Source organism: Equus caballus, chromosome 5 (assembly GCF_041296265.1).
Source record: "Equus caballus isolate H_3958 breed thoroughbred chromosome 5, TB-T2T, whole genome shotgun sequence".
Lineage (NCBI taxonomy): Eukaryota > Metazoa > Chordata > Mammalia > Perissodactyla > Equidae > Equus > Equus caballus.
In genome coordinates, this window is record NC_091688.1 from 64,471,307 (window position 1) to 64,498,138 (window position 26,832).

Here is a 26,832-nt window from a genome sequence, read left to right on the forward strand (position 1 = left end):
CAATAATACTGTAACACTGCATGTCTGATTGAATAACAGAAGAAAATACACCTCAACTGCTTATCTAGCTAAAGAGGATTGGGGGGAAAATGCCCCGACAACAATATCGCGCAACTTTGTACTTTGTATCCGCTCCACTCCTAACATTATAAACAACAGCCTGAGAAAGCGCTTGCCAGACGAATCCACGGAAGGGGTAAGGAAGAGTAGGAGTGAGACTGTCCCTCGTCCCCCGAGCCCCCACTCCTCACACACATGCATGTCAACCAACAGTGATCGGTCGCTTGCTCACTTCCAAACAATCAACCAAAGCTGCTTCTTGAAAAGTGACAGCTCACGCAGGAGTGGTATTTATCAGAGGTAATCGCACTGTGGCTATCAGGCCGGAAATCTTCCGTGCACCCTTCTCAAGTGGCAACTTGAAAGTTCAGCTCGGTCGGTATGCTGACTTCCCACACACACCACGGGACACGCCAACACAAGCCGACGGAAGGCAGAGGCAGGAGCCTACTTCGCTTAATTCCACGGCAGGGTTAAATTATGCATTAAGGCAAATAAAATTTCCATCCTTACTCGTTTGCATTAACCGAGTTCAAATGATACTAGTTAAAACGATCAAGATAAAACAAGGAAACTACAGATTTTCCACTTTTTACTATCCGAAGATATTCTACGGGTTTTCAGAAAAGAGCTTTCTTAACATTCTATGCTTACGAAAACTTCTTGCGGCAACTACCGATTTCTACGGTAAATCGACAGGTTGGTGCCCAAAAGGTTCTGAATTTAAACGTGGTAAACGCAGGTGTTTGACAAAAGCTGCCCGGTTTAGACGGCAAGCGCACGACTGCAAGCGAATGCAATCTGCCCGGGATCCAATTCCACGGGGATTCGGATTTTTCAGGGTTGTTTCTCCCATTCAGAATACGTGAGAAGTCACTGTATCCCGACATACTTTTTATTAAGAAAATATTAGGGAACAAAGTTCTTAAGCTTCGGTGTCATTTTAAAACCTCCAACCAGAAAGCAACTGAACGCTCGTCTGGGACGGAGCCGCTCCTCACCGAGTTTCTGGTTTCTCACCCGCGTCCCCGCCGCGCCGGTCCCCGCCGACCGCCCCGGCTCCTCCCGCCCCGAACAAAGGCGGTCGTCCCCAGACCCCGGACACAAAGCTCACCCCTCACACGCACACACACGCCCCCTCCCTGTCACCCCCCGCCGCGGGCGCCCTCAAACGCCCCTCGGCACTCACCTCCCGCGGGCCGGCGAGTCCGGGGAGCGCGGAGGACGCGGCGGAGCTGCAGCAGCGGCCGCCTCGGGCGACGGGCGGGTGGCGGCGGCCCCTCCAGCCGGCGGCTCAGCGCGCCGCGGACGCCGCGCCAGGCAGGGGCACCGCGGGAGGCCGGCGCGCGCCCCCTGACCCGGCCCCCGGCAGATCACGTGGGCCAGAGCTCCCGGGACTCCTCTCCCCCGGGCGCGTCCCACTGCCGACCAGGGGTCCGCCGCGCCGCCCGCTCGCGGCCGCTTCCCTCCTCTGCGCCTGCGCCCCAGCTCCAGGCGCTCCCGTTCAAACCGACACCGCCCCGCGACTTTCGGACCCGCCAATGGCCGGCGCGGGGGGCGGGGCGGGGCCGCCGTCTGCGCGCGGCCTCCGCCGCCTGGGTGGGTGGGGACTGCGTCGTGTCAGGCTGAGGGGGACCTTCGGTGACTCGGTCCTCTGGGATCTGCCCTCCACCACCAAATTGAAGTTTCTCTCCTGTCCTCTTATTTCTTCTTCAGACAGGGAAGGGTGGAGCGATAAATACCGTCCAGAAAGAGTTCTTCAGAGGGGCTCTTGCCCGGACCCCTTGAAAAGACGGGAGCCCCAAACCGGTGACCCCCGCCCTTAAGGCTGGGTCCCGGCGTAGAGAAGGAGGGTCCCCAGCGGCGTGTGCGGGGTGTGTAAGAAAGCGGGCTCTGTGCAGGGAACAGAGAGCCCCGTGTGAAGTCCGAACAAGGCAGCCTCAGTTCTCGGCGCTGTCACAACTCTGGCGTTTCCAGCTGTTAAAAAAGCAAACTTCTGTTGACTGCAGAATCGCTGGTTCCCAGGAAAACCGGGGAGCTGTTTGACTCAGTTTCAGGCAGCTACATTCCAAATACACTTGGAAGAATAAGTCTTATTTCCATTCACTTTCTCTCCATATCAAGTCAACCAGAAAAATAAGTTTCAGCTGTCCTCAAAAATTCCAAGGCTATAGTCTCTCTGGGCTGAAGAATCTGATGAGTTCTATTAGAGTGTTTCTCAAATAGGTATTTCTCCGCTGAAATGAAATTTAAGTGTTTCTACGGGCTTAAGGATATGTGAAAGAAAACCTCGGTTTCAGTCTCTCTCTGAATGATGGCCACAACCCGTGATCCACGCAGCACTTCTATTGGGAACGTGTTACGGCAAATTGGTTAAAATAGCTTTGGCATCCAACTAGACCTGGATTTTGAGTCCATCTCTGCCACTTACTGTCTAATTGACGTTGAACCAGTTACTGATCCTCTTTAGACTTAGTTTCCTCAACTGTAAAATACAGATAATAAACCCTCTTCTAATAAGGGCGGTTGTGATGCTTCAGTGAGGTCAATATTGAGTGGTTAACATAGCGCCTGACTGCTCGATAAATGGTACCTATTAGCGTTATTATCAACGACTACCTTGAGTATCAGGTTCTTACAAACAAAAACTGAATTAGCTGGCTGTATTATTTCAGGGGTAGATATTATCATTCTTTCTTAATCATAAATTCTTTTTTGGGTGTTCATATGAAAGCCACAAAGGAAGTACAACATATCAAATTCAACATGTCCAAAATGAATCATTATTTCCTCCCTGCAAATCTTCTCTTGCAGTCACTTTCTATCATTGACATTAATCTCCATCTTCCCAATTACTCAAGTTAAATTATCTTTTAAAAGGCAAAAATCAGATATGTCATTCTACTTGAAAATCTTCCGTGACTTCTCATTTGATTTAAAATAAAACCTAAATTCCTTACCATGGCTGTCAGAGCCCTAAGTCATCTTGCCCTGCCCACCTCTCTACTTTCCTTTATTTCTCTCCTGCTGGCTCACTTCCCTCCAAGTACACAAGACACTCCTCCGGTCTTGGATTAGACCAAGCCTCAGGGCCTTCTCCCTGGCAGTTCCCTCTGCTTAGATTTTTTTCCCCAAGCTCTTTAAATAGCTGGCTTCTTTTCATCCTCCAGCTTTCAGCTTATTCATTACAGTATTCAGCAAGTATTTATTAAGTTTCTGCTATGTGTCAGAAACTGATCTGGGTGCTGGGAATATAGTGGCGAGCAAGACAGAACACACCCCCGGCTGTCATGAAGTTCAATAAAAATAAATGACAAGGAAAATATCAGGTTGTGATAGGTACCATGCAGAGAACTCAAAGGAGGATGATGTGAGAGTGGGTGACTGAATGACTGCTTTAGACTGAGGGTCAAGGTAAGAAAGCCCTCTCTGAGAAAATGGTATCAATCTGAGATTTGCATTACAAGAAAGAGCCAGCCTTCAAGCAAAGCTCAGGGAAGAGCGCAGTAGGCAAAGGAAACAACTAACGCAAAGTCCTGTGAGGACAAGCTTTGTGGGTTTGAGAAACTGGAAGAAGGCCACTGTGGCTTAAGCAAAGTGAGGGAGAGAAAAAGTACAAGATGAAGTCATACCAGATCACGTGGGCCTCTGTAAGCCAGGGTAATGAGTTTAGGCCTTATTTTCTGAATGTTGTAGTAGCCAGTGGAACATTTTAAACATAGGACTAACTTCATCTGATTTATATTTTTTAAAAGAGCCCTCTGAAACAGATCCAGAATTTGAGATATTCTACAAGAAGTCTAGGCCGGACTCTTCATAAATGTCGTTGTCATGAAAAACAAAGCAAAAAAGGTATGTGAATCTTGACGAAGTCCTGCATCAGAGAGAGAGAAAGAGAGAGAGAGACTACAAAAGACATTTAAGGAACAATTGGGGAAATTTGAATATAGACTGTATATTAGGTGACATTATTGAATTACTGTTAATTTTCTTAGATGTGAAATGGAATTACAGTTATATAGAATTTCTTTATTTTTAGGAAATGCAAGCTGAACTGTTTAAGGGTAAAGAACCATGACTTTTGCAACTTATATTCAAATGGTTCGGCAAAAGACAGAAAGAAAGAGAGAAATACAAACCAAATATTAACAATTGGATTTAGATGAAGATATATATATAGCATATATACACTATTCTTGTACTATACTATTCATGTATTATTCTTTTACCTTTTCCAAAAATTTAGAATTTTGCAGAAGAAAAACTAGGGAAGAAAATTACTGTTATAGGCTGAATGTTTGTGTTCCCCCCAAATTCACATGTTTAAACCTAATCCTCAATGTGATGGTATTTGGAGATAGGACCTTCGGGAAGTGATTAGGTCATGAGGTGGAGCATTCATGAATGGGATTAGTGCCCCTATAAAAGAGATGCCAGGGAGAAACCTTGCCCCTTCCACCATGTGAAGATACAGCAAGAAGGTGGCCCTCTGTGAAGCAGACACTGGATCTGCAGCCACCTTGACCTTGAACTTCCCAACCTCCAGAACTGCGAGAAATAAATGTTTTGTTTAAGCAATCCAGTTTATGCTATTTTGTCAGCCCAAGTTGACTAAGACACCAACTTAACCCAGACCCCAAAGATTTCCACAGAAAATGTTCCAAGAAATGTGAACTTTCACAAATCTCAAATCATACAAAAAAACAAGGCATCTTGTGCAAGAATTAGCAGAAAACACAGATAACAGAATCAAACTCATAGAGACATTGAAACAAGAATTATCAGTTGTAAATTATAAATATGTTTGATATATTTAAAGAAATAAAAGATTGAAAATGAAAATAAAGGCCAAAATTCTGCAAAAAATGAACAGGCAGGTTTAAAAAAGAATCCAATAAAATTTCTAGTCTTGAAGAAAATGTAATAATTGGAATTTAAAATTCAATGGACAGGTTTAACAGTAGATAGACACAGCTGAAGAGAGAACTAGCAAACTGGAAGAGAAAACTGAAGTAGTTTTTTCACATAAAAGATAAACATGGAGGATAGAGTGAGATGCTCTAACACATGTCCAATCAGAATTCTGAGATGAGAAGAGAATCAGACAATACTTTAAGCAGGATTTTTATAAAGAAGAAAGGAAAAAAGAAATTTACACCTAGACATAAAATAATAAAAATGAAGAGCAGCAAAAACAGAGAAATAATAGTTAAAACCAGTGAGAGAGAAAAGGCTGATTACCTCCAATGGAACAATTAGACTGGCAGGTGACTTAGCAACTGCAAAAACATAAACCTGGGGCCAGCCCTGTGGCCAAGTAGTTAAAGTTCCATGCTCTGCACTTTGGTGGCCCAGGTTTGTGGGTTTGGATCCCAGGTGTGGACCTGATCCACTCGTCAGCCACACTGTGGAGGCATCCCATATACAAGTTAGAGGAGGAATGGCACAGATGTTAGCTCAGGGCTCATCTTCCTCAAGAAAAAAAAAAAGTAAACTAGAAGAATAATATCTTTGATGTGCTCAGAGAAGATGACTGTCAACCTACAATTATTTATCCAGTGGAAATGTCTTTCAAAAATGAGAGTGAAATAAAGGCATTTTCAGGGAAAGAAAAACTGATTTTGCCACCACAGACCCTCACTAACTAAAATTATAAAGGTTCTCCTTCAAGAAGAAAGAAAATGGTCTTACATGGATGATTAAAGATGTAGGGAGGAAACAGTGATATTATTAAGTGGTCAATTGTAAATATAAACAACTGTAAAAATAGATAACAAAATAGTCATGGATAAATACCAACAACTTTTAACTGATGTCGCTACTTTTTCTTGCCTTGTGAATTCACACATTCATCTGTTCAAGAACACATGTTTAAATGCCTATTATGTGCCAAACACTTTGCTCGGTGCAAGAGACACAGCAGTAGAGTTTTTACCACACCATTTCCGCAATACGAGGTGAAACTCCATGGTGTTGACACTGCTGACAGGCTTCCTTGACCATTTTCCGATGCCATGGAGTAGGGAGAGAGCAATGAGAGGGCAGGGTTGGTAGGATAGACCAAGCTTAGCTTTTCTTTTTAAAGATAAAGCCAGCGTGGCTGGACTTTTCTCTGAATTATAAATGACCCCATTGAGTCAAGGCAAATTTGAATAACCAAGGAGATAACACCTGTTGCTTTCCTTCCCTATCAGAGAATTATAGTGTTCCCTTGACTGAAAAAAGGAAGATCAAGTGTAAAGGAACCTCAGCAAGACTGTGGACTTGGCAGCTCCGCCTTTTGGAATACGAGAGGGAAAAAATTAGGGGGTAGGAGCTTTCCAAAGGATTACCAAAGAAAAGGGGCATGAGAGGGAGACTTCAAAATTCAGGGGAAACAGGCTGTTAACAGGCTTATTCTTTCATTTGAAATGTGGAGTGAACCAATAAATAATGGTAGCTAAGATTTATTGGTGCTAAATATGCACCAGGACTGTCCCAAGCACTGTATAGTTTGAAGATTACACCTGGACACTGACTGATATAAGAAATAAATGAATTAATACATGTAGAGTGCTTAGGACAGCGTCTAGTACATAGTAAGTGCTAGATAATTTTTTCTATTACTATTATTTTAATTATTATTTAATCTTCACAACAACTCTATAAAGTAGGTACTAATATCATCCCCATTTTACAGAATCTTGGCTTGCTTTCCCTAGATGAAGATCCTGAGACAGGGATTCAGATCCACCTGATTATTGAGGCAGGGCTCCTCAGGAGGAATCTGTAAGGAAAGGAGAGAAGCAGAATAGAGAAGAGAAAAGAGCTGAGCAAGAATGGATCTTAAGAAATTTTCACCTTGGTCTGATTCATAGAGGGAAGGCTCTAGAGTCTAGAGCATAATCACACCATAAAATTAGTCCCCACTTTACAAAAGGATGCTGGCTTTTTGTCCCCCTGTATCAGGATGGGGTGTAACTTCCCCAGGTGTGACAGCTCCCTCTGACACAAATTCTCCAGAGAGGGGCAGCTGTAATCCTTAGTAGCCAACCTCACAGCAGCTGGAAGGTGGGTGTACTGGCCAGTAAAGGGCATCTGAACAGGGCACCTAAACAGCATCCATCACAGCTGGTGAGAGGCAGAGCCAGTCTGTCTCAGGGGCCACGCTTTTAACCTCTCCCTATACCACCTCTTATGAAGTCAAAAGGAAAATGATAAATGGGGACATGTGACTGACAAAGGGTTAATACTAAATACTTAATATTTAAAGAGCTCTTACAATGAAACAACCCAATAGAAGAAAGGGCAACAACCCAATAGAAAGGCAAAGGACAGGGACCAGCACTTGACAATGGAACCTTGAGCGACCACAATGAGCCCACATATGAACTTCAGCTTCACTCTTGTTTAAATAAATGCAAGTTAAAATAACAATGGGACATTGTTTTTTGCCTATCAGATTGCAGATGAAAAAGAATGATAATATTTACCGTTGGTAAGGATATGATGAAATTACCCCTCTCATATGCTGTAGTTGGGGCTGAAAATTAGTATAACCATTTTGAAGGGAAACTTTATAGTATATACCAAAAACCTCAGTACCTCTTGACCAAATAATTCCATTTTTTAGGACTTTACCTATATTAAAGATCAGAAAAGTGTGCAAAATAAACGTACCAGATGTTCACCACATTCATCACACACCATTTTTAATACGGAAACATTAGGCAAAACTTTACATGTCCAGAACATTGGTGAAAACGGTTCTCGTTAATCTATACAAAGGAATATTATGCAGCCATCAAAACTGATGGCTTAGATGTATACTGGTTGACATGGAAAGGTATTCATAGTGTATTGGTTTGAGTTCTTTAAGGAGTAGGTTATAAAACGCTATAAATATTAACCTTTTCTAATACACTTTAACAATGAACAAGTATTACTTGTTGTAATAAAAAAGCTAATCATATTGTGGATAATAAATAAATGAGCAAAGGACCAAGATAACTCACAAATGAAGAAATAAAAATGGCCAATAAACATATGAAAAATGTATAAACTTACCAGTTATCAAAGTACTGCAAGTTAAAACAGCATGGAAATATCCTTTTTAATTGACAAAGATTTTTAACATGTTCCTGTTCAGAGTTGCAGAAAATATCATTATATCACTCCTATGTTGCTGATAAGAATATATGCTTGTACAGACTTTTTTTCCTTGAGGGAGATAAGCCCTGAGCTAACATCCACCACCAATCTTCCTCTTTTATTGCTGGGGAAGATTGGCCCTGAGCTAATACTGCTGCCAATCCTCCTTTTTTTTTTTTTTTTTTTGCTGAGGAAGACTGGCCCTGAGCTAACATCTGTGCCCATCTTCCTCTACTTTATATGTGGGACACCTGCCACAGCATGGCTTGATGAGCAGTGCATAGGTCCACGCCCGGGATCCAAACTAGCGAACCCTGGGGCACCAAAGTAGAGCACACAAACTTAATCACTGTGCTGCTGGGCTGGCCCCTTTTACAGACTTTTTGAAATCAATTTGGTATATATATATTAATAACATTAAAGTACTATATTCTGTCCTAATACTTCTCCATCTAAGAATTTATGCTAAGGAAATAATTTAAAATATAGGCAAGGATGTTTACTCCTACGTTATTTAAAAATATTGAAAAATTGGATACAACCTAAACGTCTGTCATGAGGAAAATGATTGATTAATTATAGTATAGCCATGTAGTGGATATTACTGTTAAAAACAGGTATTTATTTCAAAGTTTTGATAACATGGGGAAATGTTAAGTGAAAAACGTGTGCCGCAAAATTGTTTATATATTATGACCACACCTATGTAAAACATGTTTAATACACACTAGAATTATGCTGAAGCATTCTAACTCTGCACTTTTTTCTACTTGTCACATTTCTTTCTTTTTTTTTTTTGAGATTGGAACCTGAGCTAACATCTGTTGCCAATCTTTTGATTTTTCTTCTCCTCCCCAAAGCCCCCCAGCACACAGCTGTATATTCTAGTTGCAGGTCCTTCCAGTTGTGGAATGTGGGACGCCACCCCAGCACGGCCTAATGAGCAGTGCTAGCTCCGCGCCCAGGATCCGAACTGGCAAAACCCTGGGCCGCCAAAGCAGAGCACACAAACCCAACCACTCAGCCATGGGGCCAGCCCCTCAGATTTCTTATAACAAGCACAAAAACAAAGCAATTTTTTAAAAGTTTAAAAACTAAGAAAAATTACTGTGGATTTGCATATTCTCCTCTGTCACTTCCTTCTGTTGATTTTCTATAAAGAATACCTAGGTATCAAATGGGATTAAGCGCTTAGGGGTGAGGGGCTAACAGAGCAGTTGGGGGTTTGGCAGGCCTGGGGGAATCTGTCCTACACTAAGGAGACTAACCATTCCCGGACTGAGGGGTCCCAGGATGCAGAACTTTCTGTTTTAAATCCAGGACGTGAGTTGATAAAGGCAGGGGAGCAGGGCAACCCTTTAGGGCTTGTGGAACAGAGAAGGTAGGTTTAAGAAGCCTATGAGAGGGGCTGGCTCTGTGGCCAAGTGGTTAAGTTCGTGCGCTCTGCTGCAGGCGGCCCAGTGTTTCGTTGGTTTGAACCCTGGGTGCGGACATGGCACTGCTCATCGAGCCACGCTGAGGCAGTGTCCCACATGCCACAACTAGAAGGACCTACAACGAAGAATATACAACTATGTACCGGGGGGCTTTGGGGAGAAAAAGGAAAAAAAAAATAAAATCTTTAAAAAAAAAAAAAAGAGAAGCAAGTAAGCAATTCAGGGCTTTAGCCAGGAAACGGCCCTGTGCTCTTCCACAGGGTTCACTTTGGCGTTCTCTAAAGTTGAGGTGGTCAATATCACTGCTTAACAGCAGATCTGGAGGCTGCCTGTTACCAAAGCAATCAAGTGCTCAGATGCCAGAGACGTTGCCCAATGAGTCTTATTTACGATCCCTATTATTCCAAAGATCGCTTAGTAGGGAGGGTTGCTTGGAAAGGAAGTGAGACTCTTATGACTACCCTAGCAATCTTCCATGCGCCTGACTTCCAAGAGCCTGTTTGCCTTTAGGATAGTATGCGTACTCAGATGTCCTCCTCTGAAGACAATACCCACTGTTTTATGACGGGATTGTCAGTCTTAATTATGGGATTGTAAATGTGCCCAGAGGTTCCCTTTGACAGCAAATCATAGGAACCTCAATTGTAGTCATTTAGAACTCTTCTTACCTTAGTGGTAGACTCAGATAGGTGCCACCGACCCTTCCCAAACTATGGGTTTTTTGCATCAGTAGGACCTTGGTGTGACCTTGATCTCAGAGACATAAAGGACTAAATAACTTTTAAGAGGCACCTCACTTCCCAGTTAGCTCAAATCCCTCCCAAGAAACCAGGTGTTGTCATGCTACAGATATTTGCTGGCCTGCTGGAGGGATTGTACAGAAAAGAGTAGATCTTTTAAGAATATTGAGTAACACTACCACATCAGTGTCTGTGATGTCTCTTTATTGCTTCTCCTCACAACCCATTACATCTGGCCACCCCCTGACTACAGGCTTTCTTTAAGACATTTGTGAGTTCTCAGAGCCTCTTGAAGTCATTTAGAAGGCTTGTAGATGTTCTCCTCTCTATCTAGCTGAGGATAAAGGCTTTTTCAGTCCAGCTTTCTCACTTAAATTTCTATATTTACAGGCCCTTACGTTAGGGGAAGAGGAGGGAGAGAGGCAAAAAAGATGTGACATTTATTGAGCACCCCACATGTGTCAGACACTGAACAAGGCACTCCATATATTCATCTCATTTAATCTCTGCAAACACTTTTTTTTTTTTTTTATTAATGTTATGATAGATTACAACCTTGTGAGATTTCAGTTGTACATTTTTGTTAGTCATGTTGTGGGTACACCACTTCCCCCTCCGTACCCTCCCCCCACCCCCCCTTTTCCCTGGTAACCACCGATCAGATCTCCTTCTCAATATACTAATTTCCACCTATGAGTGGAGTCATATAGAGTTCGTCTTTCTCTGACTGACTTATTTCGCTTAACATAATGCCCTCGAGGTCCATCCACGTTGTTGTGAATGGGCCAATTTCGTCTTTTTTTATGGCTGAGTAGTATTCCATTGTGTATATATACCACATCTTCTTTATCCAATCATCAGTTTCTGGGCATGTAGGCTGGTTCCACGTCTTGGCTATTGTAAATAATGCTGCGATGAACATAGGGGTCCAACGGACTCTTGAGATATCTGATATCAGGTTCTTAGGATAGATACCCAGTAATGGGATGGCTGGGTCATAGGGTATTTCTATTTTTAACTTTTTGAGAAATCTCCATACTGTTTTCCATAGTGGCTGTACCAGTTTTCTGCAAACACTCTTTATCCCCATTTTGTGGATGAGGAAACTGAGGTTCAAATCTCTTAGATAACTTATCCAAGGTCCTCAGTTAATAAGGAGCAGAACTAAGAGTCTGGTTTTTTAAAACGTGTGCTCTTTCCACTCTCCTCAAGCTGTCAAATGGGTCTTCCTTCCCTCCCTCCCCGCCCTTCCCCCCTCTTCCTTCCTCTCCTTCCTTTCACAAGTATTTTCTAACTGTGATAAATGCCGTTAAAGAGATACACAGAGTGCTCTGAAGGCTTATATCAGGGGAACCAAACCTAGTACAGGAGATGAGGGAAGGTTCTGGAGGGAGTGACATGCTAAGGGACAAGTAGGAAACAACCAGGTAGAAAGGAGGAAGGTGGGGCAGACGCTTTAGGCAGAAGGAACAGCAAGAAGGGTAAGCCCTAAGGTGGGAAGGAGACAGGGTGTTTGAGGAACAAAAGAAATGAAGTGCCAAGCACAAGAGGGCAGAGGGAACCCTGGCTGGTGAGGCGGCAGGGCCAAGGAGAGTGAGCGCTTGGAGCTGAGGGAGAGGATTCGGGTCCTTCACCCACTCTACCTCACGCTCGCCTGAAGCACTGAGGAAGAGGAGTATTTTCGGCCTTCACAGAGAAAACACTTTTTATCTTTAGAGCAGTGTTTCTTTTTCTCCTTCTTCTTCTTAAAGCCCCCCAGTACATAGTTGTATATTCTAGTTGTAGGTCCTTCCACTTGTGGCATGTGGGACGCCACCTCAGCATGGCTTCATGAATGATGCCATGTCCACGCCCAGGATCTGAACCAGCAAAACCCTGGGCCACGGAAGCAGAGCCCGCGAACTTAACCACTCGGCCACGGGGCGGCCCCTTGAGCAGTGTTGCTTAGTGAAGGCCCTGCTGGCACTTTGGATGTGATAATTCTTCTTTGTCCAGGACTGCTCTGTACCTAGCTTCCGCCCTCGCCTCCAGGTACTAAATGCCAGCTGCTGCGTCCCTCCTGCCCAGTCCACCAAAAACACCACACGCGTTTCTGAGGTCCCCTAGTGTGGTCCCGCATCCTGTTGAGAATCATGGCTCTCGTTTGGGCTGCAGGAGTGTCATTGCCATCAATATCATTACCATGCTTGACCCCTTCACCTATCAACATCCAAACTCCTCTTTTGGTGGATGACCTTCCCTACAGACATCCCAATGGCTCTGATGCTTGTCTCTATGACAGACTGGGAGCATTCCCAATTCCGTGCAGTAACTATTGAGCCTCTGCTATATGCCAAGGTTGGGAGTACAGATAGGCTAGTGACAGAGACAGATGTGAAACAATTAATTACAATATGGTGGGGAAAGGGCAACCGAGGAAGCTTGAACAACCAATGGAGGTGGCGGAGGAGGAAGTAATGACCTCTCCTGGATGAGGAGGCCAGGGAGGGAGGGCATTCCAGGCGGGGAGGACAGCAGCACACGCAAAGACATGGAGACATAAAACGCCAGGTGAGCTTGGGGAGCTATAAATAGCCTGGCATTGTTGAAGCATGAATTTCAAGTCAAGGTGTGGCAGGAAGACGGGTTGGAGAGGCTGGCAGCCACAGTTCACAAAGGCCTCATATGCCATGCTAAGGAGCTTAGATAATATGCAAAATAAACTCCAAAATGTGTTATACTTGCAAATATTCAATCGTCCTGAAATGATACCATCTGAATGAGGTGTTTAAGAGGTTTCTGAAGAGCTATATAGATAAGGTTACTGCAGTGTGACACAAGTTTCTCTCGGGCTCTATAACCTCGCTTACGCAGTTCCTGTGCGCCTTGGAGGATTTTAAAGTTTTTTTTATGTATTGTTATTTTTTAACATTTTATTGAGCTCTAACTGACTAATATAATATAATAAACAGCACGTTTAAAGTGCATAATTTGTTAAGTTCTAAAATTTGTATGACATGTGTATATACCTGTGAAACTATCACCATGATCAACATATCCGTCACCCCTAAAAATTTCCCCCTGCCTCTTGGTAAGTCCTCACCACCCCTCCACCCCAACCCCAGGCAACCACTGATCTGCTGTCTTTCACTCTATGTTAGTTGGCATTTTGTAGACTTTTACTTACATGGAATCATACAGTATGTACTCTTTTTTTTGGTCTGGCTTCTTTCAAGCAGCATAATTATTTTGAGATTCATCCATGTAGTTGTATGTATCAATAGTTATTTTTTATTTTTTAGAACTTTTCATTTTTGAGGTACGCCCTCCTATAGTATTTACTATGTTTCAACAAATTTGCTGTCTGACCAAGCTCCCCATTAGGAAGGGCTTTGGAGGCCACCATCCCCTCTAGAGTCTACAAGAGATGCTGCTTAGGGATGACATGATAAGGCATAAATCCAGTTTTCTAAGAATTCTCCAAATTATAAAAAAGTACTGTGGTAAGCAAAATAACATCTTTCAAAGATGTCCCTGTCCTGATCCCTGGAAACTATGAAGATGTTACTTTACATTCAAAACGGCCTTTGCAGGTGTGATTAAGTTAAGGATCTTGAGGTGAAGAGACTATCCTGGATTATCTGGGCGTATTATCAATTTAATCACAGGGGTCCTTAAAAGTGAAAGAGGGAGGCCAGAGGGTCAGAGTCTAGAAGAGATTTTAAGATGCTGTGATGTCGGCTTTGAAGATGGAGGAAGGGACCACAGGCCGAGGAATTCAGGCAATCTTTAGAAGCTGAAAAAGGCAAAGAAATGGATTCTGCCCCAAAGCCTGCAGAAGGAATGCAGCCCTCCGACACCTTGATTTTAGCTCAGTGAAACCCATTTGCAGACTTCTGACTTCCACAACTGAAAGACAACAAATTTGTGATGTTTTAAGCCACTAAGTTTGCGATGATTTATTATAGCAACAATAGAAAACTGATATAATTACCAATCCTGTAAAAAAAATATATAACGCTGGTGAGTCTGAACACCTCTTTCTTCTTCTACTTTTTGACAAGTGGTCTAATAGGAGTGGAAGCAAGGCAGCTTTGGGATCAAACGACCCATCCTAGTTGCTCCTCTGAGCTCGTTCCCTGTCTTAAAGGAAGGATGATACAGAATTCACCGAGGGGGGCTGTGGAGACTATTGATGAGATGATACACAAAGCAGGCCCTCAACAAAGCTTTGCTTTCCTCACTTCCCACCCAACACTTGAATCAAAGGGACTAAATCCTCGATGCCTGTGACTGGCTGTGTCATTTTGGCTAAATTTCTTTCTCTCCTTCAATCTGTTCCACGAGGTTATAGGGAGATACTTACAAGTCTCTGAGAGCGTTTAATTAGAGTTTGTAATGTGGTTGGATGCTCTGGGTTAAAAAGTGTTATTTAGATGCAAAGTGCTGTTATCTTTTGAGCAAGTAATTATTTCCGGTCCTAAATTGCTTAGCACTGTACTGAGGTTCCAGCTCTGAGATGATGATGTTGCTTGAGAGGGTGAAGAAATACCTCACCGTGGTGTTGGGAGTCTTAATTAATTAATGTTTATTAAGCCTGCACAAGCCTATCATAAAAGGCTGAATGTTGAGTGTTGTTTACCTTTGTATGGTTGTCACTTCCGGTATTTTAATATAGCCGCTAAAATTGTCCAATAACAGTTGGCATTTCAATATTGGATTAGATAATATTTACTTCATAATCATGTTGGGGGGTGTCTGATTAGTATTTAAAGAGCTTTATGCTTTTTACAAGAAAGAGACTAGGGAAAAAGTGTGAGCTAACATTTTTCTATAAAGGCATAATTTATAACAGATTTACATTTCAAATCCTTGTTTCTTATATAAAACCATACCGAATGACAAAAAGCTAAAATTCTGAAGTACTGAAAGAGATTTTTTTTTTGAGGAAGATTAGCCCTGAGCTAACACCTGCTGCCAATCCCCCTGTTTTTTTTCTGAGGAAGACTGGCCCTAAGCTAACATCTGTACCCCTCTTCCTCTACTTTATATGTGGGACGCCTACCACAGCATGGCTTGCCAGTTGGTGCCATGTCCGCACCCTGGATCTGAACCAGCAAACCCCAGGCTGGCGAAGCAGAACGTGCGAACTTAACCTCTGTGCCACCAGCCCGGCCTCTGAAAGAGATATTTTATGTAACAGTTAATAATAATTTTTTTTAACGATTGGCCCTGAGCGTATTGCCAATCTTCCTCTTTTTTTTCTCTCTCCTCCCCAAAGCCCCCCTGTACATCGTTGTATAGTCTAGTTGTAGGTCCCTCTAGTTGTGGCATGTGGGATGCCACCCCAGCATGGCCTGATGAGCGGTGCTAGGTCCACACCCAGGATCTGAACTGTAAAACCCTGAGCCATCGAAGTGGGGTGCGTGAACTTAACCACTTGGCCACAGGGCTAGCCCCAATAATAATTTTTTACAGCTAGTATTTCTCAGACTTTATGTGCCGTACACTGTTCTAAACCCCATGCATGTGTTAAAGCTCAAATAGGCATCATCCAGCTCCACTATGCCGCATTTATTTAGAGAGCATTACTATCTGCACACATTTCTGAATACACAACTGGTTCATCAGGATTATTCATCTTGGGGTGAGGGTGGAGGAGGATTTATACTGCATTGGGACTCAGGTTACATTGTAATGGCTGCCATTTATTGGACGTACTGCCTGACAGACACTGAACTAAGTAAATGCATTATCTTATTTCATTCTTATATTAACCCTTTGAGGTAGAGATGTCATCACCACTTTTTCCTACTTTTTATAAAGTAGGAAAATAAGGCTCAGAGAAGTTAGGTAAATTGCCCAAAATTATGAATCTAGAAAGTGGCAAAACCAGGGTTCAAACTCGTGTTCTGCTGTCCCCAGAGCACGAGGTGCCTGAACGAGGGTTAGACAACTATGGTACGTGGCTCATAAGTACTCAGGAAATGGTAGTTGGCTACAAGTATGTTTAAACTATAGAACAATGTGCTCTAATGAAGGTGACCATCTTTCCACGTATTTAGATAATCATCTTTTCATATTTTTAAATGCTACGTATATTTCCTTTTCTATTGATTCATGTGCTTTGCTCTTTGGGGTCATTTTCTTATTGGTTCAAATGAACTTTATTATAAAATACTTGGACAATGCAAGAAAGCATGAGCAAGGAGTCAGGATTAATTCCTCCCTCACCCTCACCTACCTCTACAAGCAAATTGTCAGGTTCTGTTGATTTTTCCTCCATTCATTTCTTTAATCTTCACGCTAGCTCCCTTCAGCTTCCCAATACACAAAGTTCTTTTTCATCCTCAGGTCTTTGCACACGTGCCCCTCTGCCCAGAACGTTCTGCCCCGACCCTTTCATGGCTGGCTTGCATCCTTCAGGCTCCAGGTTGAAAAACAGGTCCTCAGAGAGCCTTTCCCTGCCTGTCCTCTCTCAAGAAAGTTTTCCTTCCTTCTCCTAACCTTCATAGCACTTACCGCCATTTATAATATACAATATTCTAAATCCTTTGCATGCAATTAATGAATTAATATTTGTAAAGTGCTTAGAACAGTGTAAGGCAAATAGTAAGTGCTATGTAGGTGATGATTTAAAAAACTAACTCCCATAATCCTCACAACCCTATGTGTGCTATTAATATCCTCGCTTTACAGACGAACAAATGGATGGACAGACAATGTAGAGATGGACATTTTACAGAGGAACAGAGAAGTTAAACAACTTGCCCAAAATGCACAGCTAGAGAGTAGCGGAGCCAAGCTACAAACCCAGTCTGGCACCAAAGTCCACACTCCTAACCAATTTCTGTATTTCCTTTTCAATCCAGGACCTAGCATAGTGCCTTGCACCTAGTAGGTGTGTTCAATAAATATTTGTTTAATAAATGAAGGAACAGCTCTAATAAGAAAATAAAATTTATTTTCTGTAATCACACCACAGAGAGATTTTGGGAGTCATCCTTTAGATTTTTTTTTTTTCTAATGCAAGGACAAACTTTTAGTCAAAATGGTAACTTTTAGAAATCATTCTGAGGAGCACAGATCAGGCATCAATGTACAATATGTTCGAGATTTTATTCCTTATTATTATTTTTTAATTATAATTTCAGGTCAGTCTTCCTTCTTTAGGCAGGGGATGGAAGGTCAGGGAGAGAAGGATAAGTCTTTAGATAAAAGAGAAAAAAATTTCCTAAAATATTCTGGCCCTTCTTATCTCCAGACAGAGGTTGCCAAACTTATACTTAAGGAAGGGATGAGATTTAAAAAAATATATATATATACTTCTTTAAATCAGTGTCTTTTCAAATTTGTCATTAGAAGTATTTTTAGAACATCAATTGGTAAGAGTTTTCTAAAGGTTCCCAAAGTACAGCAAAGGTCCATGGTTTACTGTACAAATTAGACAACTTGTGATGATTACGTGGCTATATCAATGGGAAAATTGGATAAAAAGACAGTGCTGACCCCCAAAAGGCAAGAAAAATCGGCAAAGTCTGCTGGTAGGACACTGAGAAGAAGCTTTGCCAAATACTGGTTTGTTCACAGTTTCAAAGATTTTTTGTTCTGACTTTTAAAATAGTTTCAGGATAAATAATTTGTAACAGCTGGTCATCAAATTCATGCACGTTCACAGAAGGCCTATGTCTCTAAGACTGACTATAAATAATATATCCATCTGGTTCCCAAGGGAGTATTGGGTTGATTTGTTGCTCCATCAGAGTGTCTTCCTTCTGCCACTCAGCAATAACAGGATGAAGCCAGACTCCCACGCTGAGTAGTATATGGATACAGTTACAGACATTGCATTTGTGGGCACCCCACGTTTCTGAGATAAAGTTAGCTGGTAGGATTACCAGAGTGTAATCAAATGCAGTCATTGCAGCGGGAGCTTGTATCACATTACCTTTGGAAATATTTTAATCTAGAAACACGGTACACGGGATACAAAATCCACAAATACCTGACCTCTGGGCGTGGCCTAAGGACATGCTATTCTGAACCATCTCCTATTTGCTTTCATGGGTAAATAGAAATCTTGAGCTAGGAATAGAGGGAGAGAATTTGAAAATTAAAACAGAGTCAAACTAAGTATTTTTGAATGCTCTTAAAAGATTAAAAAAATAATAAAGACAAGTTTAGATCACATCAGAAGTTCGCTATGTGGTCTTCAAGGCTGATTTCTTGCAATTGAAGGAAGCCCAGAAGGAGACACACCATGACATTGAAGCTCACTTATTGTTCTATTATTCATTTGCAGCTGACTTCCAACTATTAAAAAAAAGAAACATGATTTGGAATTAAAGGATTGCTCCTCTGTATTACAAGGCCCTTCGACCAGTTCACTCCGTGATGTCCAGAGACCCCAAGAAGGAGGTGAGTTTCTATTGCTACTGCTGTTGTCTTACCTCTTTGTGTTGACTGAAGCGGGTGTTGGTTGAAGACTCAGAGCAGCACATTGCTTTTCGCAGTACAAAATATTGTTGGATCGTGTACTTAAAGCTCCCACTGTCATCTATTCGCATTCTTAATGATACACGTATAAAGGAGTAAGAAGAATTTGGATGTTGAATCATTGCCTCCAAGAGTCAAATCCTATTTTCATTACAGTCTGTAGGGTTGATCTTAGAAGAGCGAGGTTCAGGACCTGAGAGTATTAAGTGGCTGGTACTTTAGTGGAGGAGGCAGGGGAGGGTGCATGGAAACAACGCCTGCTTTCTCCTCTACCTCTGGTCATATACACCCTGGAGGTACCAGAGGTCTAAACACAGAAGAGAGGGTATTGGGGATGAAGTTAAGAGATTGTCACAGGCACATGGCTCCTCAGTTTTCCTTTGAATATGGAGACAGTCCACCGATATGATAAATACCATTTGTATTACTAAGATAATAATGGTAACAATAATAATAATAAATGGGCTTAGTGAATAGAACAAATATCACTTACCAGCCAGAAACAGTGATTCACTGATCATCTTTGACCTCTAATCACTAAGGAGTTTTGGTTTTCCCATCTATAGACACTCTTAATTGATTCCATCAAATTCCCTGTCATCCCAACATGGTTATCCTTCTTCTCTTACACTAGGCAAATTGGTGAGCTTAAGTCAGCACTTCAACACTAAATTCAGACTTCATACTAACGTAGACCACACAAGGAAGAGCCATAGTGAGCCCCTTGCTCTTCACCCCCGCTCTGGGCCCAGACTGAAGTGTTTTCACAGGGCTGGGTCCCTGGGAGGTGCTGGCTGCATTTACTCAAAGTGCTCATGCTCAGGGTGATTTGTGAGCTATTGCTGAGCACATAATGGTCAGTATAGCTGCATAAGCTGTCGTGGCCCCAAATGTGCTCACCTGAACTCAGTAAACCAAATCAGGTTCTATAGAAAGATTCTGTTGGGTTCTGACCAGAATCTCTTCGGATGCGCCTTTGAACTTCAAGATTGAGCTGGGTATTGACGTGGGGAGATGTTCCAGTTCCTTCCAGCTGCCTGTAAGAGGTTCGTTACAACGCTAAGGATGTAGATTGTTCTTTTACAGAAGAAATCCTTTTGATAGTTTGCAGGGACATAAAAAAATGACAATAACAATAATAATAACAGAAGCTGTTTTCCTGTGTGTAATGAGAGAGTTTCTCAGGTTTCTGGCTTATCTTGGCCATCTCTCTTTTTTTCTTAAGAGTCATAGCAAAAATTAAATTTTATCAGTTTAAATGGAATGATACTTTAGAAACTAGGATCTGGCTAACAAAGGGTCTTTTTTTCCTTAGCAAGAAGTTCATAGAGCTCAGCAATAAGCACCTCAGGATACAAGGAAGGCATGAGATGAGTTTGGGACTGTAGCTTAGGTCATTAAAAGTCCTACAAGACTAGAATTCATCTTTCTTTTCTCTTTTCCCTGTAGGCACTTAAAGATTCTCTTTTTTTCCCTCAAAAATTAGACAACGTTTTTTTAATTGAAACATATTTGACATATAACATTGTGTAATTTTAAGGTGTACAACATGTTAATGTGTATAAATGATACATTTGTATATCATGATATGATTGCCATTATAGCGATAATTAGCACCTCTATCATGTTACCTAATTATTGTTTCTTTTTAGTGTTTGGAATAACTAGGTTCTAATCTTTTAGCAAGTTTGATGATTATAACACAGTATTGTTGTCTCTATTCACTATACTGTGCATTAGATCTCTAGGGGTTATTTACTACTCATTGCAAGTTTGTGCCCTTAAACAATATCTATCCTATCCCTCCCCGACCCCATCCCCTGGTAACTACCATTTTACTCTCCCTTTTTATGAGTTTGGCTTTTTGATTCCACATAAAAGTGATATCATACAGCCCTTGTCTTTCTCTGGCTGACTTAGCCTGTTGTGCTCAAGGTCCCTCCACGTTGTTGCAAATGGCAGGATGTCCTTCTTTCTCATGGCTGAATAATATTTCATTGTATACATATTTATCACGTTTTCTTTATCCATTCACCCGCTGATGAACACTTAAGTTGTTGTCGCATCTTGACTGTTGTGAATAGTGTTGCAGCAAACATGGGAACGCAGATATCTCTTTGAGATCCTGTTTTCATTTCCTTTGGGTATACACCCAGAAGTGGAACTGACAGATCATATGGTAGATCTACTTTTAACTCTTTTTTTTTGTAATTAAAAAAAAATTTGAGTTCATAATGGTTTACATCATTGTGAAATTCCAGTTGTACGTTATTTCTTGTCTGTCACCACATAGAGGTGCTCCCCTTCACCCCCTATGCCCACCTGGTAACCACTTCCCCTGGTAACCACTGAACTGCTTTTTTGTCCATGTGCTTGTTTATATTCCACATATGAGTGAAGTCATCTGGTGTTTGTCTTTCTCAGTCTGGCTTATTTCGCTAAGCATGATTCCCTCCAGGTCTTTCCATGTTGTTGCAAATAGGATGAACTTGTCTTTTTTTATGGCTGAGTAGTATTCCATTGTACATGTATACACCACATCGTCTTTATCCAATCGTCAGTTGATGGGCACTTGAATAGTTTACATGTCTTGGCTACTGTGAATAGTGCTGTGATGAACATAGGGGTACATATACTTTTAAATTTTTGAGGAACCTCCATACTGTTTTCCATAGTGGCTGCACCAATTTACATTCCTAGCAACAGTGCACAACGGGTCCCTTTTCTCCACATCCTCGAGAACATTTGTTATCTCTTGTCTTCTTGATGATAGTCATTCTAACAGGTGTGAGGTGATATCTCATTGTGGTTTTGATTTGCATTTCCCTGATGATTAGTGATGTTGAGCATTTTTTCATGTACCTGTGGGCCATTTGGATGTCTTAGACAATGTTTTATTAAACATTTAAATTTTTATTAAAATTATTTAGTGATAGTTTTCACCATCAAACATTGTATACATTTACAGGTAGATTTTTAAAAATAGTTTTAAAGCCCTTATAGAGATGATATATGCCATTTCTTCCTTTATCCTTTAACTATCCCCGTAGATAAAGAGTATCCAGCCTTCTGCACCCGGGCATTCTCCAGTATTCCAGCACTGAGATTGGTTTCGTCTTTCATTTTTAAACAACCATTTATTGAACGTTCACTTATGCCAAGCACCATGCCAAGAGCTTCACGTGCATTATCTCATGTTCATCTACCAAACCTGTGAACTAAGTATTATTATTACTGTTTTTCAGAGGAGGAAACTAAGACTCAGAAAAGTTAAGTAACTTGCCCGATGGTATGCAGCTAATGAGCGGAGAAGCCAGAATTCAAACCCAGGTCTTGCATCTCCTGCTCTCCCACTGGGCTTTTGACTTTCCTGGGAAAGATTTCCCTGGTTCCTCCACTTGGGTTGGAGCAGCCTGTAATTCTGTTCATGAAGATATACCACACTTGACAGTAAATATTAGATACTGTAAATGATTTAAAAGTAATCCTATAGTGATTCTGCTCTCTCTTCATCTATCTCTACTGCTTTAAACAAAATGTCTTTTTGACTTGAGTTCTCTAACATTGGTACATATCTATAAATTAAGATTTTTGAACAATGCTTTATAGACGTCTTTACCACATTTAGTTTGTGCTCCTTTTTTCTTGGAGAATTTAGTTCAATTATTTGGTCAAACATATTACTTTAGCTTTTTGGGCTGCCTAATAAATCACAAGTTCACAGACTCATAAAAACATAGATGGGGAGAGGACCTCAGAGATCCACTCATCCAACTCCGTCATTACGTGAGCAAGGGAGGCCGGCCGGTGACTGCGGGTTCCCTGCTTGAGTCAGAGCCTCAGTTACTCCGCCTAAAACCGGAGGAAATTTCACTACTTCTAAAGGGAGTTGTCCTGAATGTTCACAAATCAAGAAGAGCTATCCAAATGGATGTTTTCAGTTTTATTTAAAAGAAAAAAGACATACCAAATGGCAGCTGGTTTTGCTCTGACCATTTTCAGGAGTATCCCCAAATTATACTGCTACCACCAGACTGTGGCAGTTTGTTGTGACTGCTCAGAGCAAGGCAGCCTCTCTGACTGGGTTCTGCCTGGGTTCTAATCAGAGGAGGGATGCTTAGTGGCAGACTAGCCTCCAGGTGTTCAAAAGGCCTTTTTATTCCTTGTTCATATTTCTGTCAGTCTTTCTGTGCCTTTCTCCCACAAACGAGGGAAAATCAGGAGAAGGGGACCAGAATGTCTGGAGGGACAGATGAAAAAGCACCAGAACAGAGAAGGATGGTGGTTTCGTTTGCACTGAGCCAACTTTCAGTGCCACACAACATGGAGGCCCACCAGTGATGTGTGGACAGGGGACTGCCACGGTACTTTAAAAAATCAATCCTTTACTTGCATCCCAAGTTCCCTTTTCAGAAGAAATTCCAAATAGCATCTCCTAAGATAAACATTTCATAAATATTTATATATTAAATATATTAAAATTTTTTATATTAAAAATTTGATAAATATTTAGTCGTTAATTAGAGACCAATGTCTCCCTCAAAGTTTAATGAATGAAAACTTTAAAACCTGCCCCCTTTCTTTTTTGAATTCCTTGCTTATATACCACTAATTATGTTAATATGGTATTTAGAATGAGTTAGCTCTTGACTGAGCTTTCTGCCTTCATGTTTATAACTGAATTTCTCTAAATGAGAAGCATCCATTTTGTTCTGGCATAGACACCAGGATAAGCATAGTTACACACATTATTCCGATATATTTAACAACGAGGCTCCTCTCGTTTTGCACAGAATGGGACACACAATGAAGACAATCCATGAAAACCAGAAGATCTACTCTTACAATTGAGAACATCAAGACCAGGCTGCAAAGGACAAAGGAGGTCAGGCTGCACATACATGGATGAAGCCGATTTCTCAGAAGATACAACTTCTAAGCAACAGGAGGATTTGCCTTATGATGGAGATTTCTCCCAAGTTAAGATATACAGTGATTGCAATTTTACCTCAAAAAATGACGTCCTTGATGTCTCAAATCAAATTACTTTAGCGATAGATGACCCTCAAGAAAAGACTCCACATAAGGAGACTTGCAGGAACGAAGACATGGCCATGTCTCTGGATAAAATGACTGAAGATGCTGTCAACAAAAACTGTGATGAAGAGAAACAATGCACCGTAAATCTTCATATTCCAGCTGATAAAAGACACCCTGCAAAGTCAAACATTTCTGATATTTTACTTCATCATCTTTCTAAAGAGGAATTCTTAAAAGGTCAAGGCATTAATTGTGAAACTCTCCCAGAGATCTCTAATGCTGACAGTTTTGATGAAACTATTAGTAAAAACATTATTTTGCAGTATGTTAAGCATTCTTGGCCAAAAGAACAAACCCCAGAACTCACTGACCAACTCAACCCCAAAGCGGATGATGAAAACAGCAATAAGCCCACTTGTTCTCCAACCACGACAGAAGGAAACAGCTCTGATGTAGAAGAGCTGTCTGGAGACAGCAGCCAGCAAGAAAAGTCAAATTTTCCAACTAAAATCGAGAGTCCAAGTGATAAACAAAAAAGTTGCCAAGGGCAGACACCCCAGAAACAGCAGACTGAAAAAGCAAGTTCAGGCAATGGGTTTAAACATGGCCAAGATCAAGTTCATTGCCTGCTCTCTGATTTCTCTAAGGTTGCTCCCAAAGTAAAAATCCCTAAAAGTAGCATAATTGAGGAACCAATTACAATAGATAAACAAGCCAACTTTTCTCCTAACTGGAGATATAAGTCAGCTATTATGCAAGATATTTTAGAAAACATGTCTAGGTCAAATTGTGTTGAAATACAAGAGCCGAAAATGAAGACTACTGAACCATCGGAACAGATAGAGGTAAGTAACAGTAGTCTCCAGGAAATGTATAATCAGGGCCCCCACTCATCTGTATCAGTGTGTGTCTTTGGAAGGCACATGAAACTGAGTTCTAGCTCTGAGGTTCTGGGTTCTAGTTCTGGCTGAGTGCCTTGACCTCTCAGAAGCTCAGGGAGCGTCCTCATGGGAAGATCAGGGGCCAGACTAACAACAACACATAATAGAATAAAATCCAAATTCTTTGACTTGGAATTTGAGTTTCCCCATTATTTTTGCTTTATCCTACCCTTCTAAACTTAGGGCCCCTTCCCCAGGAGTCATCCTCAGTTACCTGGCTGGTCCCCCAACCTCTCCTTAGGCCCTGAACTCTCTGAGCTCCTGCCTTACATGGAAAATCCTGTCTCTGCTTACCAGAGACCTGCTCGTTTTCATGGCCTCCTTCAAGTCCCCGTTGGCCACAGAATTTTTCAGGTCCCCCCAGTGACAATCTTTCTCATCCTTGTTTTTTCCGTATGCTGTCAGAGCGTTTATCTCAGCCTGCTGTGAATCATAATAATTTGGGAATATCTGTTGCTTCCACTAGATTTGAAAACTAGAGGGCAGCAATCTTGTCTTTATCTTTCCATTACCTAACTTCCTCCAGAGGCCTGGCTTTGGGTCTGGCATATGTTATGCCCTTAGTTATTAATGCTAAATTGGATTGAATTAAGATCTTTTTAACCTATTCCAAGATTGTTATATTGGTAACTATTAATTTTGTTAATGCCTAATGTATATTATTTCTCTTTTCCCCATCTTCCCATCTACCTACCCAACTTCCCAACATGCTGAGGCTCAGGGTCTTGTCGATTATTTGAGGTTCAGTAGCTGGGAAAATTCATATTAATGATCAAAGTATATATTTTAGTTTTCTGGCACTTTTCCAGGACTATACGCTTTTTTTTTTTTTTTTAAGCCCTATATGAAGGGCATCCTGGACTGAACAACACTCTCTGTTTCCATTTCCACCCCTTCATACTTTAACTCCCTTCTCTTTCAACTGAATGCTCTGGGGAGTTTCAGCAGAACCCATGCACACACACACCCCCGGCCTGACTGGGATGCTTCTCTAAGTCTTGGAGAAATCTGCACCCTGTGACATTGGGAAGTCTCAGGGTTCCCCATTCTGCTTGCAGGAGAACACCTCTGGGTGTGCACAGTTCTCAGAGCCCCGGTGTTGTTAGTAGGAGCAGAATGGATATCAGGTTCATCTCCCTCTGGCAGTGGGAGTCTGAAGTCAGGCGTCTGATTTACTCTAGTCCTGTCAATTCAGGTTGGAGAACTGGACTCTATCGTCTCCATATCCATCATATAATTAAGGTACTCATAATAACCTTAGTCTAGTTTGACCACTACCACTTAGCTCTCTGGCGCTAGTGTGTTTCTGAACTTTATGTGTTGGGAACAATGGGAGACCCTCATGGTGAATTACTTTGGAGTTTAAACTCCTGTCCAATTAGCCTGTGGTGAGTAGAAACGCGTCCTGTATAAACAATTACTATCTTGACACACGTTTTGGAACTTAATGCATACTGTTTTATGTTACTGTCCAGAATGCAGCTGTCGTGTGTTTGGTGTTAGTGAGAGCACCAGCAATAGAGCTGGTGATGAGCTCAACAATGGTCCTTGCCCTCGTGGATCTTATGGTCTAGTTTTAGGAGAAATGTTTGAGCATTCCATGGAGTAGTATCAAATAGGATAGTAGTAACAGCTAACAGATATTGAATACTTACCATGTGCCAAATATTATGGCAAATACTTAACATTTAATCCTCATAACAATCCTATGAGGTAGATTCTATTACTGTTTTACTGCTGAGGAATTTGAGGTTAACGATGATGCAGTCATTGCCCTGGGTCACCCGGCAGATAAGTGCCAGAATGGAATTCAACCTTGGCATCAGGGCCCCAGCTTTTGATGCAATACTGGGCTGCCTCCACAATGACCATAACATCAGGTCATTCTGAGTAATGGCGTCGTTGATCAGTATCAACAGTAATGTTTTCTTATCCTTTAATTGTGCAGATGGAACCCACAATACGTATCCACCAAGAACATCTCACAGGTATTCGTGTTTTTAAACTTCT

At 41.7% G+C, this 26,832-nt stretch overlaps 2 protein-coding genes and 1 long non-coding RNA gene across 15 annotated transcripts in view; 1 reads left to right on the top strand and 2 right to left on the bottom strand.

Annotated features, from left to right (window-relative positions):
- Positions 1–1,678, bottom strand: part of GPSM2 (G protein signaling modulator 2) — a 47,426-nt gene extending 45,748 nt beyond the window's left edge. The window contains exon 1 of one of the 4 annotated variants that reach the window (XM_023641512.2): positions 1,250–1,678. The gene's annotated coding sequence lies outside the window, so the exon portion shown is untranslated. The remainder of the gene's footprint in view (positions 1–1,249) is intronic. The other 3 variants (XM_023641511.2, XM_070268597.1, XM_070268598.1) reach the window with 3 other exon arrangements.
- Positions 1,445–26,832, top strand: part of AKNAD1 (AKNA domain containing 1) — a 57,540-nt gene continuing 32,152 nt past the window's right edge. For 2 of the 10 annotated variants that reach the window (XM_070268589.1, XM_070268591.1), the window contains exons 1-3: positions 18,364–18,763; positions 23,635–24,726; positions 26,771–26,810. In XM_070268589.1, coding sequence (XP_070124690.1) covers positions 23,743–24,726; positions 26,771–26,810 — 1,024 coding nt within the window. In that variant the 5' untranslated portion in view covers positions 18,364–18,763; positions 23,635–23,742. Of the gene's footprint in view, positions 3,721–3,745; positions 3,913–18,363; positions 18,764–19,689; positions 19,888–23,634; positions 24,727–26,770; positions 26,811–26,832 lie in introns of those variants that run through there. The other 8 variants (XM_023641506.2, XM_014740223.3, XM_070268593.1 and 5 more) reach the window with 6 other exon arrangements.
- On the bottom strand, positions 17,296–19,674 carry LOC102150819 (uncharacterized). The gene is made up of 3 exons (XR_290327.4): positions 19,335–19,674; positions 18,796–18,913; positions 17,296–18,658 (listed from the first exon to the last, which is right to left on the bottom strand). It is a non-coding gene; the product is annotated as an uncharacterized lncRNA (long non-coding RNA).